Source organism: Notechis scutatus, chromosome 1 (genome assembly GCF_049901735.1).
Source record: "Notechis scutatus isolate UNSWTSFEM ecotype Mainland chromosome 1, rNotScu1.2, whole genome shotgun sequence".
NCBI lineage: Eukaryota > Metazoa > Chordata > Lepidosauria > Squamata > Elapidae > Notechis > Notechis scutatus.
This window is the reverse complement of record NC_142009.1, coordinates 31169820-31197739: the sequence shown is the minus strand read 5'-3', so window position 1 is coordinate 31197739 and position 27920 is coordinate 31169820. Positions and strand designations below refer to the sequence as shown.

Genomic DNA, 27920 nt, shown 5'->3' with positions numbered 1-27920 from the left:
ACAACATTGCTGCCAAGCAATTGCAACTGATACTCACATATAGTAGATAGACAAAAACAACACAGAAAAATGTATTTAGAACTTTATTCAAATAGTACGAATAACTTTCAATGGAGTGGCAGAGAAAAAGAGAAAACATTTTTTTTTACCTCTTAATCTAGATACAAATATTCCTTCTTGTTAAAATAAACTATGCAATTCAGAACTAATAAAACATATGAATGCTAATACATGAATACATCAGGGGTCTTCAAACTTGGCATGTTTAAGACTTGTGGACTTCAACTCCCAGAATTCCTTCTCCAGCCATTGTTAGCTCAGGAATTCTGGGAGTTGAAGTCCACAAGTCTTAAACATGCCAAGTTTGAAGACCCTTGGAATAAATTAATGAATAACCTTTCATCCATGAATGCTAAATCCCATTAGTCATTGGACATACAGAGTAATACAAAAGTTTGTCTATAATGTATTCCACAAGGGAAACATAATCTTTAAATATCTTGATAAAACAGTAATTAAAACTCAAGAGACCAAATCTTTGCCCAAATACAGGAATTTTGATTTCAATATGCCGATCTCACCAGAATAGCCACAGTCATCTTCCAGCATTTTATCATAAATCAGACTGAACAATAAAAAAAACTTGCTTATGAATTATTACAGAAAAAAGGACAGTTATATAATTAACTCAGCACATTTGTATTTAATAAAGAAAATACCTGTGACTGTTTTTCAACATCATAGTGATCTGTGTTTGGAAAATATTTTTAAGTTCTTAACATTGTAAACTTATTTGATTAGATTTTGCTTAGCGGACCCATTGGGCCAAAAGTATCATCTGAACAGCTATGACCAAAAGTACAAATGCTCTCTCAAAGTTAGAATTACAAGTAAAATTCTAAATGTAGGCAATATGTCTACTGCATTGCAACGTAAATGCTTGTGGCATGCACAGAAATGTAACAAACAATGAAATATATGAGCACACCCTATATCTCCTGAGAATTCAAGGGGTAATAAGGCATGAAAGTTGACTGGGTAGCTTTGGACCAGTCACACTCTTTCAGCTAAGCTCACCTTACATGGTTGTTGTGAGGAAAATAGGAAAAGGAAGGAGTATTAGATAGGTCCACCATTTTGAGTAACTCATAAAAATAAACGTGGGATAAAAAAACAGATCTAAAGAAACTATAAAAGACAACCATCCCTTCACATGGAGATATAGACCATCAGTAGGCCACTGAGTAGATTAAAATGTTCATGTATTCCACTCCAAAGCATGCCTTCAGAAAGCCCACAACAGTGGTACAAAAACAACTGCCTATTCTTATCACAGAGTGACCATGAACCTGGATGTATGGAACAGTACCAATTCTTTGTGTTCAGGAAAGCTGCCAAACTGAAGACTCTTTTTGGAAAGTCTTTGAGGACTGATGACGCAACAGTCCCCTTCCTGCAATTGTGAACATTATTACCAGTACTATTTTCCTTGGTATCAGTGGTGATTGTTATTAGGTTTGGTTAGTTCCTTTTAATTATGGCTATTTTTATATCATCTGTAAGGTTCTCAGAGCTTTTTGAAATTGTGGGGCATATAATTCACAATATATAGATAAGTTAAATATGCTTATACCTTGTCAAAGGAAACATTGCTGGTCTAGGGCTCTTCAACTGGAAACTGATTCAGGGTTGCTAAAAAAATGACCATTAACTTGAGGGACTCCACAAGTATTTCAGAAAAATTCCAAAGCCTTAGGAATGTTGAGAACAAAGGAGTACTGGAAGAGGAAATACCTGGATTCACATTTTATTCCCCTGTGCTCTAAAAGGAGGATACATTATTGCCTAATTCAGGGCCAAGGTTTCTATGGACTGGTCCTACTTTTACATACAGTACAGAATAAAAAAATACTCAAGGCTGAGCAAACAGTATCTGTCTATAAATTAGCCTGGGCTATGGAATGTTGAAGGTATCAATATAAAACAAAGGCAAACAGAGAAGGAAAAAAATCACTTTCATAGGCAACTGAACACATTTATAGTAGGTTGGGGAAATAATTAAACTGTATTTTTAAATCTTGTATTTTCAGTGATGCCAAAATGCCTAAAAATATAGACGTGTATCCCAAAGTACCATAATTTATAAATAGGAAATGACAGATTCACATATTTAATGAGGTTTTTTTAATGAAATCTAGTTTGAATTTCCATAGCATTATTCACGTCATAGATCCAAAATGATCTAACGCAATTTTCCAGCTGCCCAGCTTGCAGCTATCATTACTGCAAGTATCCCTCAGGTTTTTCCTGTCATTTGCTTCCTAGTGCTACAAACTTGGGGGATATTTGCAGGAGTGGGACCTGACCGGTGTAACTACTGGTTCGGTGATTTACATTTTGAAACGTCGTCAGCTGTGCTGCCTGGACAGCTGAGCAGCGCTGCGCACAGCGTTTGAAACAGCACTATTTTCCTGCTTTTTCAACCGCAGCTATGCCGCTCAAAGCAGCTGAGCTTGAAAAAGCAGGAAATAAAGGACAGGTAAGAACCTGGGCAGGTGGGTGGGCCAAAACAGCAGCAGACACAGAACTGGTTCTGTGTCTGCTGCTCTTCAGAGCTACTGGTTCTACAGAGCTGGACAGACAGTAGAATCCCACCCCTGGATAATTGCAACAATGCAGAAGTGTATTCTCTTAGAAACTATAGCATCCTGATACTAATTTCACTTCATGAAAATGTAGGAGGGCTCTAGTGAATAAATAGAGCTTGCAAATAATAAAAACATAAGACCGAATATTTAATCCTTCCAGGGAACTGTATAGTTGTGTTCAGTTTTCTATGAATGTGGGAGCAGGAAGTTCAGGAGAATTTGCACTTTAAGGTGGAACAAACTGTCAAAAAATCAACAGTTGAGAATATGTTTCCCTTTTGTGAAGTCTCTCTTTAATGCTCCTCTCCTTCCCATATCATCTACATTTTATAGCCCAGGAAATTCAAGGTAGGACATAATTTAGTTTTAGTTGTAGTTTTTAAGGTTGGGCACACTTCAGAATGAATAGGAAAAGATGTTTTGATCCTTACACAAGCTCAGTATCTCTCTGCTCACTCATTATACTAGCCCAATTTTTTTCAGCCTTCTACAGAAGCATTTTTGGTCAGGCTTGAATAGAATCCTTAAAAACAGAAGCTTGAATGAATAGCAAAAGGATGATATGTTCATATGAGTTCCAAAATACATCTTCCAAATTCTTACTGAAGCACGTATAGCCCTATAAAAGAACAAAACAATAACAAAAAAAGAGTATATTCCAAATAAACTTTTAGAATTAGGAGAGTAACTGCAGCTAATGAACAAGTATTTCCTGAGGGTATAGACAGCTTTCAGAAGTGTATACAAACTTTTTCTCAGTATATGCATGTATGTGTATATATGTATGTGTGTATATCTTTAGCAAATATACTGTATATGCATGTATATTTCTTTAGCAAAAAGAAAAGTGAACTGAGAAATCAATAATCATGTTCAAAAAGCAGGCTCTTCAAATTTTAGTAGATGAAGTGTTTCTGAGACATCCGGTGGCTGCATCATATAAAGACTTAGCTGACTTGAGCAACTCTGGACACGGAACGGACAGAGCTAAGGAAGTTGAACATGGTGGTCACCAGGTCTGGAAGATCATAATCATGTTTCCATCCCCAATCTTGGCGGGCATTGTTGTCATCAAAAACCATTGGCCAACTGTCAGCTTCAACAAAAATAAAGAAAAACATATATATTAAATCAAAGGCAAAGGGCTTTGAAAGTCCAACCCAAGAATTTCACTTTTTTCCCACTTAGGAAGTTTAGAAAGCAGCAACTTTCAAACAGAGAAAACAGTTAGAAGAGAGGTGATGTCAAAACTCTCTTATAATACGCAGTGCAGAAAAAGCAGCTTTGTATGCTTAACAGATTTCTTTCTCACTGGAGATAATGTATATTCTTTAAGGTATCTGCATGCACATTTAAGAACTTTTAAAACGCAGTCATTACAATCCCATTTGAAAGTCACCCCCTTAGCAGGTAGAAAATCCAGCTTAAAGTTTCAATGCACACTTTGTCACAAAGTTTATATCTTATATGGATTCCTGAAAAGGTACCAAAACAAAAGGTAAAAGCTGAATTTTTGCAGCTTGGGACTCTTTTTTTTAAAATAAAAGTGAGGTCCATCTACAGTATATAGCTGGTGCAATTAAGCAGCTTAAAGTCTTTGCCAGGCCTAGCAATGAAATTTCAATCTTGTACACTTTCTCAAAAAAAAATCTCTCAGTTTGAAAGAACAAAATTGTCCCAGCCCATTGTCATAGCTTCATGCACATAGCTTCATGCAGCATTGTGAAAGCCAAAGCCAGGTACTAACCAATGGCTTGTCTAATGAGATCTACATTGTAGGCAACTTCAAGTTCTGGAATATGCTTCTGGACCTCTTGAACCAGCTCCTCAGGTGAAAAACTCATGGCATTGATGTTGTAAGTCCTCATGCTCAGCTGCTCAGCAGGTGCTTCCATGATCTCCAAAGAAGCTCTAAGACAGTCATCGATATACATCATTGGCAAGTGGGTATCTGGTTTAAGATTACATTCGAATTTTCCAGTCTTGAGAGCATCATGGAAAATTTGGACTGCATAATCTAGTAGAAAAAGAAAAGATGGCAGCATGCCTGGTTCAGGTGATATAACATTAGTTGGAACTCCAGTTACATATAAAAAAAACAGATTATCAATATGGTAATTGATTATCAAAAGGTAAAATGAAAGGATGCTTAGAAGAGTAAATTATTATGAAACACAGCGAAAGTTTAACAGGAACTGTATTAATTAAAATAGAGGTGAATGTTTCAAGTGTACCTTTTATAGTCCAGGTCCAAACTACATTTATTTATTTACATTATTCATGCAGCTAAAATTCTATGGAGACTCTCAGTCATCCAACTATATGGTTGTCTCAAAGCTGCTTTTTCAACTGGACTTTCTTGTTTTTCTTTGAAAATGTTTTGCTTCTCATCCAAGAAGCTTCTTCAGCTCTGACTGGAGGTTGGGGAATGGAAGGATTTCAGTGAAGGGATACAGGGCAGAAAACATCCTGCAGGAAGCACAGCTCCACAACACAGTCCTTTCTGCAGTTCCAAGAAGGCTGCACACCATTTGCCTTTTTTGAGTAATGGGCGTGAGCCTTCTTGGAACTGCAAAGGACTGTGTTGTGGAGCTGTGCTTCCTGCAGGATGTTTTCTATGCCGTTTTCTGTGACCTGTGTCCCTTCACTGAAATCCTTCCATTCCACACCATCCAGTCAGAGCTGAAGAAGCTTCTTGGATGAGAAGTGAAATATATTCAAAGAAAAACAAGAAAGTCCAGTTGTCTCTTGAAAAAACACCTTTGGAATTATTCATGTAGATTTAAAAGAAAAATGCATAAATGTATGTTAAAGAAGAACTGTCATTTAGACGCTGGTTTAGAGCACATTCCTTACCAAAATCTGAGCAACCTGGTAGTTTCTACTAGCAAGTTTTCATTTCCAGGAGTTCAGAAATGAAGAATAAAAGGTAACCATCAGAGGGAGAAAAAGGGCAGGGCAAGCTAAAGAAATAATCTCGGAAGCACCCAGTAGCCTTTCCTCAGCCTATGTTTTTTGCTTCCATCCCCTCTAGTTTTTCTGACTGCCTGTCAGAGACCTACAGAGAATGGCTTTTGCATGAAAAATACATAACTTACAAGCATAAGCAGAACCACTTTTCTTGTGGTTTTACCTTTATATTTTACGGGTTAAATTACTCGCCGGTCAATATAAAAATAAAAGATTGGACTGCATCAGCTTCCTTACCAGTTGTTCCTCCACCAGGCTGGGAATCTGCTGAGATAATGCCAGGATACCTTAGACACCGGAAATCTAGCCCATATCTATAATGATAGTACTGACACACACACATAAAATTAAAAGGGGGAAAGAAGAAGAAATGAAATGTACCATTAATTGTGATTTGTGCCAATACAGGTTGAATTACTTGTTGCAAATCGAAGCTTTATGTTCTATATTGGTGAGAATGATTATTATAAAATCACATGTTTCTAGAGACAACATTCGCTGTAAATAATAACCATATATAGTAAATGGCAGAGTTCGCATCAAAGCCTGACATGACATGACTCGCTAGTACCCAAAAGCACCAGAAAAACCTGTTCTGCATGGATGTTAATTTCTCTGGAGGCATTTGTGGTTATATAAATTGACTGTTTCAATGAATAAATAAATTTCACATTTTGCCGCTTACATCTTCAGAAAATCGGTATTAATTTCCATGGGATCCAAGACCTTAATTAAAAAGGGTCTTGATTTTTGTTGATGGGAGCATACATGTAGGAGTTAAAATTAGAAAGAATTAGAAAGAGGCAGAGGCAAATCAAATGAAACCAGAAGCATGACAAGCTAGTGAGGAGAAGGAAGGACAGTTTCTGTCAAAAGGATAGTGGAAGAGAAATGGCCTTGGGGAGCAGGAGTACTGCACAGGCAGCAATATGGTGTCTTCTTGGTTGCATTCTGAACTCCAAATCCAAAGAAACAGTCTAGTACAGTGGTGTCAAACTCGTGGCTTCATGTTGTCATCATGTGATGTATTGCAACTTTTTCCCCCTTCAATAAACCGGGGATGGGCATGGCTAGCACGAGTTTGATACCTGTGGTCTAGTGGAAACCGAAATGGCTTGCCAAAGAAAGATTTTCAGTCTCAAAAAGCCATAGATTCATAGCGATAGGCGAGAAAAACTGCTTAGCTCTGCATCTTTTCATTAACACCAGAAAATTTCTGTTTCTACTGCTGGGTCATTCTAAAAAAAAAAAAAAAAAAGCTAACTGAAATACAGTAGAATTGTGGCATATGAGGGTTGTTGTTGTTGTTTTAAATAAAATGAACCAGTTAATGTCCCTGCAGTTTTCTTGACATTTGTGGCTTGTCTGGTTTCTTCTTTCTAGGGACTAGAGAGGGACTGGCCCATGTCGCCCAGCAGGCTTTGTGCCTAAGGCAGGAGTAGATCTTACAGTTTCTAGCTTGGTGTCTTTACCCATGACACCAAACTGGCCTCAAAATGATCATAGTAAAATAATATTATAGAACATAAATATATTAATACAAAATACAGATGTGTTCCTTCCATTTCTAAAATGCATATCTTGCTGCAGTAAAGCTGATGCTTATTATAGCTGTGTTCATGTGTGCTGAAAATTTATTTAAGATGGCAACAAACATTCAGGTACCTGAAATGGATTTAGCTACCAACCTGTCTTCAGACTACTGTAAACAGAAGACTCATAGCTTGAAACTTCAGAAGGCTATCATTGACATATTTGCCAAACATTTATGGATTATCCAGATATATAAGAAACCCAGCAATTCACATTTTTGATACCATCTTATATAGTATGCTGGTTCTTAGCCACTTGAATCTGCACACAATCCAATGGTCAAGAATCTTTGAAAAACAAGTTGTTCTTCAGTATTTATCAGCTTTACTCAACAGATTACATATGGTTTTGACATTGTAGTTACTAAAAACATACTGCTTAGAAAGCCTACTCATTGGATTCTCTAATTGTCGTGCTGGAGAAAGCCTACTCATTTTCAAATGTGTGTTGCTATTTGATTTCTCTTATAATTGAAACTGCAAAGGCTACAATTAAGAGTGTCAGTGCAAAAGCAATATAACAAAACTAAAAAACCAGTTATAAGAATAAAAAGGAAAGGAAAATTTAGCTACTGGCTTTTATAGCACTTCCTATTTATATACCTGATTGTGAAAGAACAAGGCAACAAACAACAAAATGGTTATCATTACCTCTCCCATAAGTTCAGCATGAACCTTGGAAACTCCATAGATTGTCCTTGGCCTTTGGATACAAAGATCAGGGGTTGGATTCCTAGGGGAAGTTGGTCCAAAGGCACCAATTGTGCTAGGAACAAAGAGTCGCAAACCATGCTCAGCAGCTATATCAAGAATGTTGTGCAGCCCTGGGAACAGCAAACAAGCATTTTTAAGCCCAAAACAAAAAGGAAAAAAAGAAATAACAAGACTTCTATAGTGCAGTAGGTATACCTAAACAAACAACTATAAATATGTTAAGACATACCAGTAATATTCACAGATCTTGCCAAAGGGACATTAGCTTCTCCAACTGCACTGAGCAAAGCACTGTAATGAAATAGCCAAGTAATCCTGTTGTTCACCACAATCTCACGAAGATTCTTGTAATCCAAAATATCAGAGTAGATGAAAGGACCTAAGTGTAAAAAGGTGGTTTAAAATAATCCATGCTGTGCCGAAGATGTCAACAGCTTGTAAATACAGTCAATGACATTTTCAGTTAAAGAAGGAATTTGATGAATGCATTACAATTTCAACAATTTCTAATTCCATGTTTTTTTATGAATACGGTATTTGCAATGCAGTAGCATAGACAGATATGTACTGTAAGATATGCAAGTGCATGATGTATATGTCCATATATACTATGGGTCACCCATACAAAGTCACTAAAAATGAACACATTTGAATTGCAGCAGGGCTTTGATATATTTGGAATGAATTTCATTTTATCTAGGATGAACATTGTTTGAAGACCTATAAATTTCTATTTTATCCTAGATCGTAACAAAGCATTTAGCATATACAATAAGGACAAGACCCTCTGAAAAAGCTATGCATTGAGAAAGTATGAGAGTGGGTTTAGAAACACAGATTTTACTTAATAAAAATTATGCTTGTTTCAAAGAACAGTTTTTAGTTTAACTTCTTTGCTTCTTGGAGAGTAATACTATGACAGACCACTTATACTGTATTTGAACAGAATTTTGTATTTTGAAAAGTTGCACAGCACATCATTTTGTAGAGCATATAACACTTGGGGCAGAGAGCTCATTTCAGTGAGTATAGCAAAGGAGGCATGACCTGGGCAGAAACCATGTTGGTTGGCCAAAATTGAGGTTGATACAGCAATTGAAACATTGCTTTAAATATGTATTTCCTGCATGGGCTGTTGCAGCATTTTCTTTTACATATCCTCTCATATTTAAAACTCAGGCAATGAGTTAGCAACAAGCAAATTAGCTTAGGTCAAATTAAATACATCTTCTTTGACATAATTTGACACTAATCTCCCATCAATTTCCGCAAGGTTTCTGAAGAACTGAAAAAACCCTGTGACAAAAACAATATTACAATGATTCAATTGTGTCCATTCATGCTCTAATGCTTCCAAGCTATAAGAGTACTCTATCATATTGATACTCTTCTGCTCAAAGCCAATTAAACAATGTACATAACATTATATTTGCTATTCTAATTTCTTATGGCTGGATTATAACAAACATATCTTTCATTGTGGGCAACACTCACAGTCTGAAAGAGGGGGAAAAACTGGAGAGAAACTTATAAGCTTGAGTCATATGACTTCAAGGATGATTGTAAGGATTAATATCCAAAAACCTAAGATTTAACTAAAATAAAATATTCTTGTAAAAAAAACTGTTAAGTCCTAGAAAATAATCACTAAATATTTCTCTTTGTTTAATATGGTACTCACCACTATAGAAGACACTGTCGGGGGGCTTTCTAATATCTGACAGAATCACGTTGTTCTTTCCAAAGCGTTTTCTGGAGAAGATACCATAAGTAATGTTTCATTTTCATTTTGAACACAGCTTTTAGAGCAAAACTTACTCTGCATTTGAGATGCATTTTTAATCCATATATTCTGCACTCCATAATACTGATGTTTCCAACCACCACCCTATCGCTCTCCAAAATAAGTATAACCAACTAGGAACAGATTGTATTATTTTCTTTTTCCACCCCATCTCCCCCGCCCCAAAATAGGGTCAAGATAATATATTAGAAAAGCAATGGCTCATCTGTAGCTGCATATCATGGATGCAAGAAAAAATTAAAATACAGGAAGGCATATAGCCTTAATAAAAGATAACATTGTTAACAGAAGTAATGAAGGTTATGTCTTACCGTAGCAATTTAGCAAGTCCTACTCCAAGCTGGCCTAGTCCCCCTGAAAAGCAAGAATATAATGTTTGTAAATTATAGTTGGAAATTTCTTTTTTTTTTATCTCATTTATAAGGACTATCCAAGCGCAGGAGTTGCTGATGTTCCTAGAAAAGTTCACAGAAAAGTTTAATTGACTAGTTAAACCGTGGCACTTTTACAGATGTAAATTATTGAAAATGGCTGAATTGAATTACTTTTTTATGCATAAGATGCCTTTAAAGGTCATCTGTCTATACTATGCTCTTTAGTTCTGTAGACATATAGTACCCATTATAAATTATCTTGGCTGGTGGAAAGTTCAAAATATTTGAAGGGCATCGGAAAGAGGAAAGAAGATATAAGGATTCCAGTAAACAGAATCCAGAATGCATCAAGTGTACAGAAATAGTTATGGAAAGGCAGCTTGAAGGAGATTATTTTGAACCTTGCTAACGGGGCTGTAAATTGTGACTGATAAGAATAGTAACCACCTGATAAAAGACAAGCACCCTTATCTTCTAAATCTCTGGCTCTTGGGGAAAATAATCTGCCATGCAGGTGGGAACTAGATTCTTTTTTTCCAAAGCCCTAGTGACATCTAGAATTGCTTTGGAAGAAAATCTATTATTCTTTAATGATGGAATTGTTATAGTTTGGATTAAGAAGAGTTGAACCATTTTCTAACGAAGTTTGTGCTCCAACGTATTTAAGTGCCACATAAAACTTGTGTTTAAATAGAAACCAAATGAATATCAATTCACATGATCAGATACAATTGGGTAAAAAAAATCTCATATTAAACAATTCGAAAGTAGCATCTAAAATTTGGCTGACCTGTAATTAACACCCGAGGGTGATCAGTTTCTGAAAAACATACTGAATGAAAGCTGGCATCCGATGGCACCTGCCGGGGTGAAATGCTAAGACCTCTAGCTGGCACAAGAGCAACCTGACAACCACAGCCAGGTTTGTTCAACAGATGTTTAACAGCACAGCTCAAATTCTTGATGGCAGGCATTTTTCAAGTGTGCTGGAAAAGAAAAGAAGAAATCCATTGAATAGTTTTTTCATCACTGTAAAGTGACCAGATTGATTTCTGAAGTTCTGGCAAGTTACCAATAAAAGGGATAGAAACAACAGCTGTCAGCTGCAACACATATGTTCTTCATCAATCTGCTTTGATACTACCAAATACCCTATACCTCCTGATTTTTAAATATATAATAAATAAGATGCTGGCATACTCCAAATATAAGCCAGTATCTAAAAACCTATTTATTATCTGCAATGTGTTTAGGATTCACCAAGTCCTCAATAGGATAATTGAGCATGTTTAGAAGCTAGTTCTCCTAATAAATGGGAAGGTTGTAAGTAGCCATGCCACTCTTGCTATTTTATATGTGTCACATTCCACAAACTTCAGATGTACTTCGCCATAAAAGACTGCCTACTTTTGGTGTTTGGTTAACCCTTCTCAATTTGAAGCCGTTTAAACACATGCACCAATAATCCCCACAATTTTTAATTAAGCAGCCACTGCTGAGTTGGCTGGGGATGGAGCGAATTGCCCTCACAACATATCTGAAAAACAACAAATTAGGAAAGGCTGCTGCAGATTAGAGATGAGCAATCCACAGACTCTGAGCTCCTTGGTTATCAATCCCAAGATCGTGCTGCTGAAATTCAGCAAAAGTACCTTTAATGGCCAAAGCATATAGTGGATTATCTGGACATGTTTGATTCAATGCAGATAATACTTCCAGTTCCCAGCCACACATATAATTGTATTCTGATTATTTGTTAAAATCAACAGCAATGATATTTCTACAGAGCAGCATTCAATATTAAAAAATGTAATATGTTCCATAGATAATTTCCATAAATTGTAGCCATCTTATTAAGGCTGCCAAACATTCACATAACTTGAGTAGAAAGTGTTGCATCTGTTCAAATTGAAATATATAAATGTAAAACCAACCCATTAAATTCATATAATCTCCAGTTCAGGAATTCCCCTCCTTGAAATGGAGAGATACTGCAAAAAGTATCCTCTTTCAGAAACCACAAACCAAAATTATATCCTGCTATTCAGCTCACAGCCAAACTACAACTTTAGCAGCTTGGTTTGGGTTTTATTGTGAGTGGAAACTAAAAACAGAATACTTCATTATTTACTGTTTTAGTGACTGCCACATCATCTCTCTTTAGAATCAATCAGTTAACATTTGCTGTACTGTCAAGCTAACATAAATGTTAAGAAGTGAAGTTACAAACTCCAGATATTGATGAAATTATAGAATTTTTCTTCATTCTTTGCAAATGAACCAACCCCACTCAAGAAATTACACTTCAAATATTAGAAAGGTTAATAATCATAATTATAATCATTCAATTTAGAGACTCCTGACTCTATAGCAGTTCACAGGATGACTTAACAATTGATAATAAAAAATGAAAAAATCCCTAAACTAAAAAACCCACACCCAACCATCTTGAAACATTATTTTTTTTCAGAACTCACCAAGTTTAGAATATCCCCTAAAATGCACAAAGCGCTTAACTAACTTTAATATTAATACAGTGTCTTACAAATCAGTAAAATATTTTTTCAGGAAAAATGATCAACACTCTACTAGATACATTTTCTTTCAGCTTTACTTCACAATATTAGAGATAGAAAAAAAAATCTGCTTTCAATTCAGTAAAAAAACAACCTACAAACTTTCCCACTCCCTATGAAAAACAGATGATGCCAGATAACCAGCTTACCGTCTTTTCTGCAAGTGGTTTTGAAAAGCAAAAGAGGTATATTTATAGGGCACAGCCTCTCTGCTAAGCCAATCAGAATTCCTGAGGTACTGGGAGTTGTTCACTACATAGAAAAAGGTGTGTTCTCTGCATGTGATATCAGCAAAAAGTGGACACATCATACTCCTCTTTTTCAATTTCAAAGGACATGACCTCAGACTAGGCAGGAACGTTTGAAGAAAACACAATCACAGGGCTGCTAGGGATGTTGTTTTTTTTTTGTTTTGGGAAAAGGAAGACTGAATTGTATTTTTCTTTTCCCTAATCAGGAAAGTTAAATTAACTCTGCATGATTATTATGAAAACTGAAATTACAGCATAATATGAGGATAATGTGATTTCAAAGTGCACTTTCAAATTTGTATCCAAAAATTCATCTTGTATCCAAAAATATTTCAAAATTTTATTCCTTATGAAACTTGGTCTAATTTGCATAAGCAAATGAGCATCACTAGTGATGCGAGATAGAAAGTTTCCTACAGGAAAATAAAACATTACAATATTTTTCCTTTTAGAAAATACTTTTCTGTATCACCAGCTATAATCAAGACATATGTTGAAGCCATTTGGGATATTAGTGCAAATATCTTTTAAACTCAGAAACACGATAAGCACTCAAATACTGCTGGTTTGTAGTTGTTTGGATAAAGCATCACCACGTAAAGAAGTTAATGGTGCTAATGTATCTGTGGAAGAGGCCCTTTAATTTAAAGTACTATCAGTACAACACTCAAAGAACACCAAATATCAGATTTGTAGTCAACAGACTTATGTAAGCCTGTATTACTGGCAGCTAATAAATTAATATCATACCATCATGTGACAGATTACCAGCATGACAAAATAATCAGAAACACCTGTTCTGTAGGAGAACAAAAAACATGTCTATATAAATTAGACCCTAGTACTTTTCAGTATCAATAGAACTATTTGTTCTAAAAGTTAATATTAAAAAGAGATGATAAAATCTTTATTGCTTTGTGGTCTTAGAACAGAAAATATAAGGCTATACAAACATATTAAATAATATTTTTAAAAATCAAGACTTAAAATGAATAATCTCTTTCAACATGGTAGAATTGTTAGCATTGTAAGCAGTTACTCAAAAGCAGAGTTAGCTTTTTTCTCACATTCTACAGAAAAATACTTAATAATGTTATTGGACCATCATCCAGTTTCTCATAAAAGCTGTGTCTTCCTTGGACAGAAGTTATAAAGGTTTTGTTTGCTGTAAGGGAAGACCATTTTTAGCAGAAAGCTAATAAAGAGCCCAGTTAGAAATATACAGGTAGTCCTCAACTTACTTCCACAATTGAGCCCAAAATTTTTGTTGCTAAGTGAGAAATTTGTTAAGTAAGTTTTGCCCCATTTTACAACTTCCCTTGCCACATTTGTTAAGTGAATCACTGCAGTTGTTAAGTTAGTAATACAGTTGTTAAGTGAATCTGGCTTCCCCATTGACTTTGCATGTCAGAAGGTCACACAAGGGGGGCGTCACGGGACATAAATGAGTAAGTTGTCAAACATCTGAATATAAATCACGTGACCATGGGGGATGTTGCAAAGGTCATAAGTGTCAAAATGATCACTTTTTTCAGTGCCATAGTAACTTCAAATGGTCACTAAGTGAATTGTTTAAGCACTACCTGTACTGGCTTCTTTCAAAATCAAAATGGCAATAACCAATTGTAATTATTATATTTACAGCTATTATAGTTCCAAAACTTTATCAATTAAAGTAATGTGTGATCATAGTGAATTCAATGCAGTTTTCATTTCCTAATCAATAAAATGATAAAAAGTCAGATGGTATCATTTCTACTAATAACAGTTGTTCATATAAAGATTCTAAAATCCAGTTTTGGGGCAATCCACAGGTCACAAAATAATCTGTATAATGTATTACCCTTGCAAGGATTTCGACAGTTTTAAAAATGCTAATAAGGCTATTTTGGATTCCTTCTATAGAAAAAAGCCAATTATTGCCAAATCGTATTTAATTAGGCTCTCCAGATGTACAAAATATTGTACCATGGAGAAGTCAGAATTGATAATTTGGTTAGCAGTGCCCTATCCAAGACTGCTCACTTATCTCAGCTGTAAGACAGCTCATATCTGTTTCCCTACTATCACATACACACACATGTTCTAGTACAGGGCTGTCAAACTCCCAGCCTGCAGGCCATGCCCATGCCCGTTTTATCAGAGGGGAAAAAACGTCACGATACCTCATGTGATGACATGAGTTTGACACTCCTGTTCTAGTATCTCCTTCGTGTGCCACTTTGGTTAGATGGGCTGAGTTCTCAGCTAGTATATGGAGCGTTTATTTCTCATGGGACTGGTGTGAGAATGGTGAAAGCAGTACATAATACAGTACGCAGTAGAATTATTACTAGAAGTACAGTCATAATTAAGGGGATTCTAGGTTTCCTTTCCTCTTTCAGTTCTGCTTTGACAGTCAGATATGCAAAGCACATACACACCCTTACTGTAGTGGTTGTTGATTGCAAGCTCTTCTTGTGACAGATGCTTGCATAATTGTTATGCTTCCAGTTTTGAAGCTTACTGTAAGCGTTAACTTTTATGTAAATTGAATAATATCATGCAAACAATGTTATGTTCTGGCTGCTAAGCAAGAAGACAGACAATGGTCAGAATAAAAGAGAAGCTGCTGTGATCAGGAGTTCATTTTTCTCTCATTTGGGAAGTCATATGAGCTCCCACTCATCAGGAGAGGGTGGGCATGTTTTGGAAGCTGAGTACAGCATGTAATACTCCCCCCCCCCCACCGTAAGTGAAGGTCTCAATGGGCAGGAGAATGATACTGAGTAGATTGGACCGTGATAGTCAAAGAGGGGTTTTTTGAGGGGGGTGCATTTTGGGAGCTTATAGGGTTTCTGTATATGCTTTTTGTTTTTTTAAAGTATCAGGCCCATTTAAGGTTTATATTATAGCTGAACATGTCCTTCTTCAAAAGCGTATAAAATTACAGGGGTTTGTTTTTTGTTTTTTTTTACTTGAAAGATAATTAAAAGACAATATTAGAAGTGTGTTGGACATTTTGGAATATTTAAAACAACATAATGAAAAAGAAGTGGCATTAATTTTCTTATGTCATATTCTCATATCTTGGAGAGAACTTTATAAAATAGATTAAGATTGATTTATGCTTCACAGAAAGCACAAATAACTGTTAATGGAAAACTAATAAAGCCTTATAAGATACAGAAAGGAATAAGCAGGATGCCCACTGTCTCATCTCCTATTTTGATTCTTAAAATACAGAGTAGTGATACAAAGCAGGACGAGAATACAATAGGAGTAAAGATTACAAAAGAAACATGTAAATAAGGGGTTTTTTTTAGATGACGGGTGTTGATTTTGCAAGCTCATTTAAAGGAAACTGAAACATGGGAAAACTAAAAGAATTTTGTCCATTAGAAGGTTTTAAGATCAATAGACAAAAGACAAAGATGCTAACAAAAATATGAAAATAAAAGATCAAACTGAATTGATAAATAAAACAGGTTTTAAGATTGAGAAGAAAGTAAAATACCTGGGAATCACTATGACAAATGTGAATTGTATGTTGTTCCAAAATAACTATATTAAAACACAACTAAAAATACATGGGAGATGGGAGAAACTATAATGGTCATCGCAGGGGAGAATTTGTGTGATAAAAAAATGTTTTGTTTCAGACAGTTCCTATTTTGACAACTGATGCCCCATTTAAACAATGGCAAAAGAATATATGTAAATTTCTGTAGCAAGAGAAAAACTATGAGTTACATATAAAGTGTTACAAGATGCAAAGGAAAGAAGAGAGTTGAGGTTACCTGGTTTGAAATTGCATTTTGCAGCTTGCTGTCTACTTTGGATGAAAGAGTAGATGTTGCTAAGACCTGAGATTTGGCATGGGTAGCTGTGGTACATTAAAGTCAAGTTTAATGTGGATTTTAAAAATCATTATGTTAGAGGTGCCATATGCCCAGGTTGTGCTCTGTGGCTCTCAATAGAAGAACAATTTCGTAGATGAGAAATAATAGGCAAACACAAATTGCTAACTTATTGTGAGATACAAGAATTTTGTCAAGAGGAATACAAAATAAAATCTAAAGAACTGGTGTCAAAAGGATATAGATGCCAATGGCTATAAACACTGTAAGACTGAGATTGAAATAGAATTGTGTACAATGACGAACATGTATTTGCTAAAATATATGCACTTTTATTCAAATTATAAACAGAAAAACAAGTCTGCATGATAAAGTAGACTGAAAATTTGATTATAATATACAGATGGAAAATAGGGAAGTATGTGATTGAAAGGATTGAAATTTTACACATATAGTCTTGAAAGAATTTTTATAAGATAATGCATTGCTGGTATGTCACTAGAGAAGTTGTCTAGAATATATAAAGACACTTTAAATTCATAGTGGAAATAAGAAGATACATTTCATTAAGCTTAGTGGACATGAAAAAAGCTAGAAAATTTTGGATTCAAATGCATATATTAACTCTGAGGATTTTAAAGGTTAATATACAATTAAGACCAGGGGTTTTTCTTTTAGAATTAATGGACAAACAGTTGGAAAAAAGACATGGAACTTTGTGATTGTATAATGACAACTGCAGTGAGATTACTGTACTCACGAAGATGGAAAGGTTTGGCAATCCTTACAATGAAAGGAGTTGGTGAAGATGACGCATCTTGCTGAGATGAACAAATTAATTTGCTTAATTAGAAAAAAACAATGTCTACTCACTGTCTGGAAACCCTTTGTATAAAACAGAAAAAAAATAAGTTTATGATTTATGGTTTTGATGATTAGATAAGATAGATCAAACGAGAGAAGAGAGTAATGATGTAACTTTAGAGAAAGGGGTAAACTTATAATTGTAAAGATAACTGAAAAGAAGTTTGGAAGCCATTTTCTTTGTATCTTTTTTCTTTCTTTTCTATTTTTTTTCTTACTTTCTTGCACTTAAAAAGCTTTCTCTTTGATTTTTTTCCCCTTTTTCCTTTATATTAGTTTGCATTAGTATATAAATAATTAGATCAGACATAGAACTAGGGATCCACCAAAAATGATTTGGAATTATATGTGATCCTGGGACCTCAGCTCTGCTCTAGGACAAGGATGTCTTATTTCAATATGATTGAGAAACAAGAGTTGGAACATACCACATCAAGAAAAGAGAAGTGCTTTTACCAGGAAATAGCAAGAGTGCTTGTTGTCTTTGTGACATTAGCTGCATAATAAGATAACTCATTTTTTAAAAGGAAATTAATGTTTGTTTGTATATGTATGTGTATATATATATGAACACACATTTGTGAAAGAGATGGGAAATATTTGGATACAGAGTAAATGTTTGCAAATGTTTACTTGTAATAATTGTCTTGTTTTTCTACAGTCCAATTTGTTGTGTTTAAACTGTTCTCTGAAATGGTTTTTTGTCTCTATTAGATCAATACTTCTACATAAACGATTAAAGCATATCTATTCAGACATCCCACTAATTTATGCCAAACTGTTCACACGATCCATTGACTGTTGAGATAATTCCCCGTTAGGAGAATGAGTGCACACAGGGAAACATAGTGAGAGTAATGTTGAATAACACATGACCAGCAGACAGATACACTGAATAGTAAAATGTAGGTTTTACTTCCAGTAAATGGTTAAGCAAAGTCCAAAAAGCAGTCCAAGCCATAAACGGTTAAAGCAGTCAGTATTTCAGTCCAGGGATAATTCAAAATCAAAGTCCAGTATCATAAACAGTTCAGTAAATAGACTCACAGCAATCCAATAAGAAAGACGATCAGCAACAGTCAATAGAGAAAAATGCAGGAACCAAGAACATCGAACAACAGAACATCTAGCAACTAGCAGCTAACAACAACAGAACCCAGGTTTCTGGCTCCATCTTATGGCCGTTTGAGGAACCACACCCAATTACAATTTTAGCATTCCCTTAAAGAGACAGTATTAAATGTCTATCCTGGTTTATATATTTCCAACCCAACTGTTAAGTGACTATCAATTCCTAACATTGACCACTGAGTGATCAATATAATTTAACAAAGTTTAACTGTACAAAATATAACTTTGTATACAGATATTCTATGTTTCAAGATGTTTTCATTTACAGCCCATAATTCTAAACAGCTAATAGTCAAGAACTAACTAACTTAACCTCTGCCTCTCACGTTGTCAATCCTCCTGGCTAAATAATGAGGAAATATGACTATGTGAACCAATCTACTTTGTTGTAAGGCTACATTAACAGAATCTTTCAAGTCTGAAGGTACAAACTTCCGGCCACTACTTTTAACTGCCTGAACAATTAGGGTGGGTCCTTTCTAACTTTCTTTCTCTAATCTTTAATCCTTCTTGGGGCCCTACCTTTCTTGTCTGATTATGTCTTAAGCAGCATCTCTCTCCATAGGTCATCCACATATTCCATTACACATGTATAGGAACATATAAAATTCTATATATAGTTTCTTTACATCCAGAACTGGTGAACAAATTCATGGTAGCAGTATTAGAGAGCACACCCAGACTAGCCAAAGACACTAAGATCGAAATACAAGAATCATACACCTCATCAAACTCTGTCCCCACTACCTACATTCGGTTTGATGAACAAATATACTAACAAACCAAAGAGATATGCATAGAATTCACCATTTTATAATTCATAGCAAAGACTACAATGCATTATCTGGAAAATATAGCACTCCCATACATACAAACAAAGGGAAGAACTGAGTATATAAATGACATCTTCATAATAAAAAAGGAACAACTAGATAAAATATATGAAACAATAACCAACATTTTCAAAGGAATAACATTTACAAAGCAAGAAGAAAACAACAACATACTACCCTTCCTCGATAAATCTCCTTACTAGAGGAAAATAACTGTAAATTAAAAATGCAAGTCTATTGATAAACAAGCCATATGAACCCAAGTCCCAAAGTAACAACCCAATCTCCCGCAAGAGGAGCTGTGTCAGAACAAACATACTGTAGCAACCCAGAACACTAGGAAAATAAACATACTGCCTATACAACATTGTCTAACAAAAATGGTTCCCCCTCCAACTTTATTAAAAAGTGCCTAACCACTCAACCCACAAAAACATCTCAGAAATAACCAACAAGAGTAGTACAATAACATGGCATCATTATAGCACACAAACCAACTAAAGCCCTCCAAAATATCTTAAGGAAACCAAAGGACCCATTAATCCAAAAAGAAAAATCAGGAATCATCTAAAGCAGGGGTGTTAAACTCACAACCTGTGGGCTGGATACGTCACGCACTGGCCACGCCCACCTCCAGTTTAGCGAAGGGGAATAAAGTTGTGCTACATCAGGTGACAATGTTTTGTTGCAGGTTTGACACCCCGATCTAAAGATACAGAGTAAGGACTGCAATGGCTACTATTTATTTGTTTATTTATTTAATTTATGTGCCACCCATCTCACTCGACAGCCGCCCTGGATGGCATATAAATATTGTGTAGGACAGATGGAGAGAAGATTGGCAGAGTGCATCCATGATCACCAACTATCAGCCAGAAAACTCTTCATTTCAGAACACATGGACAGACTCCACCATAATTTCAAGTGGGAAATTGTAGGGATCCCAGACCAAGATACATTCAAAAATGCTAGGGAATTCTTGGAAGTTTGGCATGCAGACAAAGCAACCATCAGTGAACACACAGAGAATAAACTACTTTTACACACCATTAAAATGAGACAATAAACAAACTAAATAGGAAACAAAAAGACCAGAACAACATTATCTCCAGCAGCTAATATGCAGATAAGCAGCAATTAAATCAGACAAAAGATCAAGCAAAAAACATTTTTTTTTCTTTTAATGACCCTGTAATCCCTTGCATTGGGGTGGAGTGGGGCAACTGAATGGAGCTGTTTACTGGTTACATGCCCTTCCTGACACCTACACTGAGCCTCACCGCAGATATTTTCTCTTTGCACCCAGAGACAGAGACAAACATCTGCCGCTGCCTAGCATCAAATTCACAGCCTCCTGATTGTGAGGCAAGAGCTCCATCTCTAGGTTATCATGCTGCTCATCAAGCAGAAAACAATTCCCCCTAATAAAGGAATTACCAAGGAGAAAACCACATCCCTACAATCATTGGCAGCTACTGTATATAAGTGGGCAAACTTAACACTCACTTGCACTGATGGTGTTATCTAGTTGGGTAATGAAACATCTGCAAGCAAACAACCAAGAGAGCACCAAAGATTCCATAGAATTCTTTATACATCCCTGATCCCAACTTTACACAGTTTAAGCTGCTAGGTTTAAATCTGACAGACATTTCTCAGTTACACAACACAACAAAACTAAAAAAGAATTTATATGGGTAGCCATATACATTTAATTAATAAATGAAATAAATACAATTTCTTTAAACCATTCTACATTTCATCTGTAATTTATCTATATTCTAATATTGCTTTAAGTATCCATTCAGTTCATCGTTACAAGATACTAAATAAGGAATATAAATTCAATATAAAGCAGAGCATACACTGAAAACACCTGCGACAAACTACTTGATTGCCACAAATGAAATCCATCTTTCGTAATTGGGCCAAGCAGCACTGTGGACAGTTAAAGGATCATCTGTTTTTAGAGAATATAGATACTTTACAAGAGGTATTGTAACCATAAGGTGCTTCAGGTTGTAGATAGTTAGCACCCACCTTTCTCCTAGAAATATTCTAGGAAATATAAAAAAGACAGAATATTTCCCCTAAAGGAGAAATAGAAATCTTAAGGGACACCAATTATTTGCCCCAGCAAATATTTCAATGCCAGCTTATCTACAGGCTGGACCAGCTCATCTACAACACAAAAGACCTTCACCCTCAGGACATAATAGGATTAGCCCTCTACCCATCTCATCACATGGCACCTGGGAAGATTACATCACCCAGCAAGATTCAACCAAGCTTGGGACTCAAGACAACCTACAAAGTTACCCCTGCATGGCTCCATGGGAGTCAGACAACCAATCAGAATACATTTCTTTCACAGGAACAGGAAACAAGTTCAAAGCCCAAGAGAGGGTAACTGTATCTCATTCTCCACTCCATGTAGTCAGCTACCCAGCACTTCAAACCATGTGGTCCTGTCCACCATTAAACCATCTTTCCAGTCAGCCTTCATGTTTCCAGTGTCTTTCTTCCCACTTGGAATTGAACTCAGATGGACATTTCTTCCAACAAGGTGATGCTGGTGAATTTCAATGCAGTAATTAGAAGCAGGAAAGTATCCCAGACCAGATTTGCAGAGGAACAGTCTTAGAGAAGGTTGCTGAAGAGTTTATTTTTATGGCTTAACCAAAGCAAAGTAATGTTGAAAAAAATAAGAAGCTGATTCAGGAATGCACTGATAGGAATCAGCATTCTTTTTAGATGAAGGAGAAAAGGTGATGTCACAACAAAGAGGCAGAAGAAACCAAGGCAAGGAAAACATATAGTCAAGGAGTTTAGTATGAAGAGGTGGTAAGCTGATAAAGAAAAGTGAGTAACAAATAAAAATATTGCAGTTTGGTTAAGAATATTAAATAGAGAACAAAACAGGTGCATGAGAAGACATCAAGTTAAACTGGAAAGGATTTTTTCCTCAAAGCTCCAGGGAGCTTCTGTCAGTCAGCTTACATAAACCTAACAAATGATTTCAGTTGGCACAAGGCTTTTTATATTCCTACTTCCGTTAAAGATGTACGTATGTGACCCATGAAATGCAAAGACACAGAGATCTATTTTCAGAGACATATTCTTTTACACACAGCATGCAAAAAGGAAAGGATTTAAATTGTATGACAAAGCAAGTATAGGAGAACATGGAGCAAGCAATATTATTAGGGAAGGCAATGGAAGAGGACATACATTTTAAATAGCTGAAGGCATTTAAAGGAATTTTTTAATACTTCCAAGGAAGCTCATAGTAATACCTTTTGCTTTCTTCAAACCCCACCTTATCTGTAAAGAAAGAGAAGGGACCATGCTCTGCATACTGAATATTCTAGACTCAATATTTTAACAGTTTAGGAGTGAATTTCACAGGTAATGAACCAAATGCAAGATGGGTCAGAGTAAAAACAAAAGCTAAAACTTCAAAAATAGAAGTAAAATGAGTTTAAAAAATTAATGTAACAGTCAAGTAAATGAAACATTTTTAAGAAGATAAGTTATGAAATCTTGGATAGGGTTGTAAATCTGGAATTTTGTGAATGAACGTAATTGTGGGCAAACTGCCAGCCGCATATAAGAGAAAAAAATCCAAATTATGTACACTCACTAAATCCTACTAAAATAAGGCACATCTTTAGCCCTTTGGGTTTCTCTGTCTTTCTCTCCAGAACAGCTAGCTACAGTATACTTCAAAAGGTAGAATGAGTTTCATTCCTTCTGAAGAGAAATAAAATTGCTGTAGGGTGGGACCTCACTCTTAAGTTACTTGCATGGATGTATCTTAAAAAAATCTTGGAAGATCTACAATGTGTGGAATAATAAACCGGAAATACTGGAAAAAGAAGAAAAAAACCCTTAAGCCAATTCTGCACAATATGGTGCCCCTCGGATGTGCTCCAAATGCCCCCTAACTCGCTAAAACGGCTACAAGGGCTTTAAGAATGAGCATTTTTCATTGAGAAAACCCTCATTAATCCTTTAAATAATATGACTATGATCAGTTTTGCAGCAATTTTGATTATTAGCCACCTCGGATTGTTTATTAAAACATCGATGAAAAACTGGCGAACAGCAAAATCGACAGCAGAGCTTAACAAAAGTTAAAAGTCAGCCAAGAAGCCAAAGATGTTTCTGAAAATATTCCAACTAATCTTCTCCCATAACCGACTTTCCGCATATGCCACATTACTGGAGTAACTGGTTTTAACAGCCAAGGGCACTTCAAGCCATCCCCATCTTCCGATTGAGAAAATGAAGAAATGTACAGATTAAGTAACGATCAGGATATAAATAAACGAGAGGAGACGATTTTTTTTTTTAATGGAGAAAAGCAGAATGGCCCCTCGGTTGCTCACCTACAGGTCTTTCTTCTCAGGCGATCCACGGGAACACCAGACACTCACCGGAGAATCACACGCGACACTCGCCTTCCCCGTCTTATACTTCTGCACCGCCGGCTGCTGGCAAGTCCCTCCCACTTTCGCTTCAATTCTGCCCTCTTGATTGGGCACCGGCGAGCAGCTCTGACAGCTTTTCCTTGATGCAACCGGCCTCTGAGCGGAGGAACCCGCACCTCGTCATTGAATATTGCTGGCAGGGAGCCACTGGCACTTACCCCGGTTACCATGGGAACATTTGGATTGGCTCGAGCGGCTCGCTCCGAAAAAGAACAGGCAGGGGAATGGCAGTGACGTGTAGAAAACGAAATCAATGACCCGTGTGACGTCACTTCCATTTATAGGTAAATATGGCCTCGGCTCCCTCCCTCACCCGGTTAATTATTAAAGGAGCAGCGCAGGCTGAATGGTGCTGGAGTTTTCACAAAGGGGTAACAACATAAAATAGATTTAGATGGCAACCTCTCTAAATAATAGTCACCATCAGTTTGCTGAGAATGTACAACAATATAGCTCTTATTTTAGTTACATTATTAATTGGCAAAAGTCTATAATATTCCTTTGGGATTTGAATTTTCAATAGATTGTTAAACAGGCAAGGATTACAATTTGTACTGATTCTAAAAGACTTGGGTTCATGGTTTTTCTCAAACGATAGCACAATATGTTTAATAGATGCAATTTCAGTTAATGCAGCGCAATGCCTAAAATTTCTGTTATGTCTTAGGGCAAGATTAATATTGAAATGCATTCTACATTGAGATCCATGTATATTTTAAGGATTCCAAGGTTAATGCCTATTTTTACTTTTATTATAGAGCCTGCATTGTCTGTCTGCCTATCTCTGAAAACTTGGAAGTTTTATGCTCCAAGTATATTAAATAGGAATATTTATTTTCAGTCTTGAAAACTTGTAGCCATATTTGCTTATAAATAGATAAGGGGCCACATATTGATCCCAAATCACATGAGAAATTGACATTGTGGGAATAACCCTAATTTGAAAGCAGCCGGGGTTATATTTTACTAGAATCTAAATAAGGGATAAATATCTTAAATCAATTGATTTATAATGGTTGTGTAAAAGTCTTGCATTATGAATATGGTTTATTTATAACTTCCACTTCGTAATACAACTGAAATATGCACTGACTAAGCTGTATGCCCAAGATGGTTTAACAGCCTGGAAGATGACCTGCAATAAAGGAACTTTAAATGATGCAGTGCTTGAACTGAAACAAGTCCAATTCTATAAGGAACTAAAAAGCAGAATGGAAGTTAACAACTTCAGGTGTCTAATGATGGAATGAAGAATTGGAATATGCAATCTTGGAAAATAAATGGATTAAAGTTTTTAAAAATATAAACTTCTGTTATGATTTTTGAATTAAACATATAAGAATGAAATTCAATTGAAAATATTATATTTATTTGATGTATATCCCCCCCATCACATTACAGCAACTATGAGAGGCTAATAATGTGAACCCTCTATCTATAGTATTTAATCTCTCCATAAGGAGTTTCAAACATTCGGTATTAGATTTCTATTTGGGGGGAATTGCAAGAAATGTGAGAATTCTTTCTAGTATGATTTGGTCTTGCCTAGCTGTATCTTTGTTTTGCTTTCAAATCATATCTCTTTTTGAAAAAGGTTTATGTTCTAAAAAAGAGCTGAAGTAATATATTCCCATTGGATCTAAATTTAATGATAAATTTAAGAATTTAAATTCTAAATTGATACTAAATAATCACTAAATTATTTTTTTTTTTTATAATTTATTTTTCTTGTTGCTTACACTTATTTTAATTAATATCATTAATTAAATGATGTCATTTAATCATTAATTAAATGGTATTGTTAAATGTATCATTGCATACATTTAAGCTTTGCATAGAAGTTAATTGTTGGGAGTAGGAAGTAGGAATTTGTTAGAACCAATTTGCATGGCTACCCTTTTTGAAGTTGTTACAACTGAAAGTGTCATCATCAGTGAAATTAATTATAATAATAAAATATTACTAGAAGACTGGCTGTTGTATGACAACTGTTGAGTTTGCAATTTACAGGCAAAAATGCTAAGCTTTACAATTTTATTCACAAAAGACACATCCAGACTAGATATATTGAATAAACAGTAGGCATAATGTGTATAGTAGGGCAAGAATTAATCAACATTGGCCCTCTAGGAGTATAACAAATCCAAATCAAAATAAAAAACAAATGGGAATTTATTTATTAAAGATTTTTTTAGCTAGACTGAAATAAATGTTACACAATCCATCCCAGAAAACATGTTTTTTTAAATTCTCCTTGAGATAATTTAAGCTTCTCCTCACTTTACAATTGATTAGTTCTCTTATTTCAAACTAATGAAGATGATTTACTTATTAAGTTCCAGATATTGCTGAATTACAGTTTCCCTTGGTATTGATGTCATTTATTGGGAGTTGTAACTCGCTAACATTTGGAGTATTATAGAATTCATGTTCTATACTATTTTTTCTATTCAAAAGAAAATGTTACACAGCTAGTTTTTCTCAGCAAAAATATAAATACATCTAAAAAATTATAAACAGAATGAACCTTCACCTTCATCCTATATCTGAGCTGCAGTTATTTGACACTATTGTATAAAAACTCTAAAAAATATTTGCCCTCAAATTTAACCTTAAAATTCTGCTCTATAAATATTTAAGGTTTTTCATTGATTTTCAGTTGTGAATATAAAACATTAGTCAGGTATTTATTTTATTTATTTAGTTGATTTGTGCCTGTGTGTGTGTATGACATGATATGTTGTACTCAAATTGTACTTGGCAAATGGCAATGCAACAGCATTAAAGAATAACAGATGCAGAATTTTGAATCTTCCATGCCTCTGCCTTGCAGGTCAAGAGATTTTTAGTGAATTTTACTCTTTCCAATTCACTTATCAACACCAGTCATTCAAGAGTTCTAATAAATGATTTCTGGTTTTTTTTCCATTTAGTTTGCTTTTTATTTATTTTTCATAAGTGTTTCTGTGTTGCTTTGGTCAACTGAAACTGCATCACTTATAGAACCAAATACCATTTAATAAAGAGGATTCTACATTACAAAAAAGTTAATATATTTCAATAATTGAATAAAACTGCCACTACCACCAGTACCCATCGCTAATCTCAAGTACGGTGCATTTATCAATTCAGCACTTCAATTTACAATTGCTCTCCAACCCCCACTCCCCTCCCCCCAAAAAACCCCATCTAGCTTCCTAAACATCAAAACAGGAATCGTTTTCTGGGAGGTGTTATTTTGACAGGAACAAGGAATGCTAACCTCCATATCCCTTCTCATCACACCTCACAGGCAACGGGAAACGTTGGCATGTGTATCTGAAATAAGCAGTCTCATAGATAGCCGGGGGAGGGGTAGGGGGGGGAGGGGGTGGGGGGTGTTTTTTTTTTGGGGGGGTTTTTTTTTTTTTTGGGGGGGGGGGGTTTTTTTTTTGTGGGGGGGGGGGGTTTTGGGGATTGGGGGGGGGATTTTTTTTTGGGGAAGGTTTGGGGGGTGGTTAGGTTTTTTTTTTTTTGGTTTGTTTAGGGGGGGGGGGGGAATAATGAATTTATTTTTTTGAAGGGGGGGGCTTTTCGGTGGGTGGGGGGCTGGGGCCCCCGACCAGGTGTGGTGGCGCCGTGCAAAAAAGGGGGGGGAAGGCCCCAAGCCACTACCTATTTATTTTGGGATTTTCTTTTTGCCTTTCTTTGGTTCAGATGAAACAGGAAAACTTTTTATGTCCTCATCACTTGTAACGATGAACCATATTATTTTCTTTACATTTCAGCAGAGCAGTACATACATATAATAATGAACTAGATTTAAAGGAGCAAGTCGGCAAGAATCTCTTA

At 35.6% G+C, this 27920-nt stretch overlaps 1 protein-coding gene across 3 annotated transcripts; it reads right to left on the bottom strand.

Annotated features, from left to right (window-relative positions):
* Window positions 1-333: 333 nt before the first annotated feature.
* LOC113424357 (L-threonine 3-dehydrogenase, mitochondrial-like) lies at window positions 334-24108 on the bottom strand. 3 transcript variants are annotated; one of them, XM_026686021.2, is made up of 9 exons: window positions 23988-24108; window positions 10893-11088; window positions 10040-10082; window positions 9606-9676; window positions 8154-8303; window positions 7862-8034; window positions 5856-5946; window positions 4396-4665; window positions 334-3744 (listed from the first exon to the last, which is right to left on the bottom strand). In XM_026686021.2, the coding sequence occupies exons 2-9, from the start codon at window positions 11074-11076 to the stop codon at window positions 3596-3598; spliced, it is 1131 nt and encodes a 376-aa protein (XP_026541806.2). In that variant the 5' UTR covers window positions 11077-11088; window positions 23988-24108; the 3' UTR covers window positions 334-3595. The 3 variants fall into 3 exon arrangements, with proteins under 3 accessions (XP_026541806.2, XP_087816575.1, XP_026541804.2); XM_087960449.1 differs by lacking the exon at window positions 23988-24108 and adding an exon at window positions 22893-22920; XM_026686019.2 differs by lacking the exon at window positions 23988-24108 and adding an exon at window positions 12828-12848.
* Between the last annotated feature and the right edge of the window lie 3812 nt (window positions 24109-27920).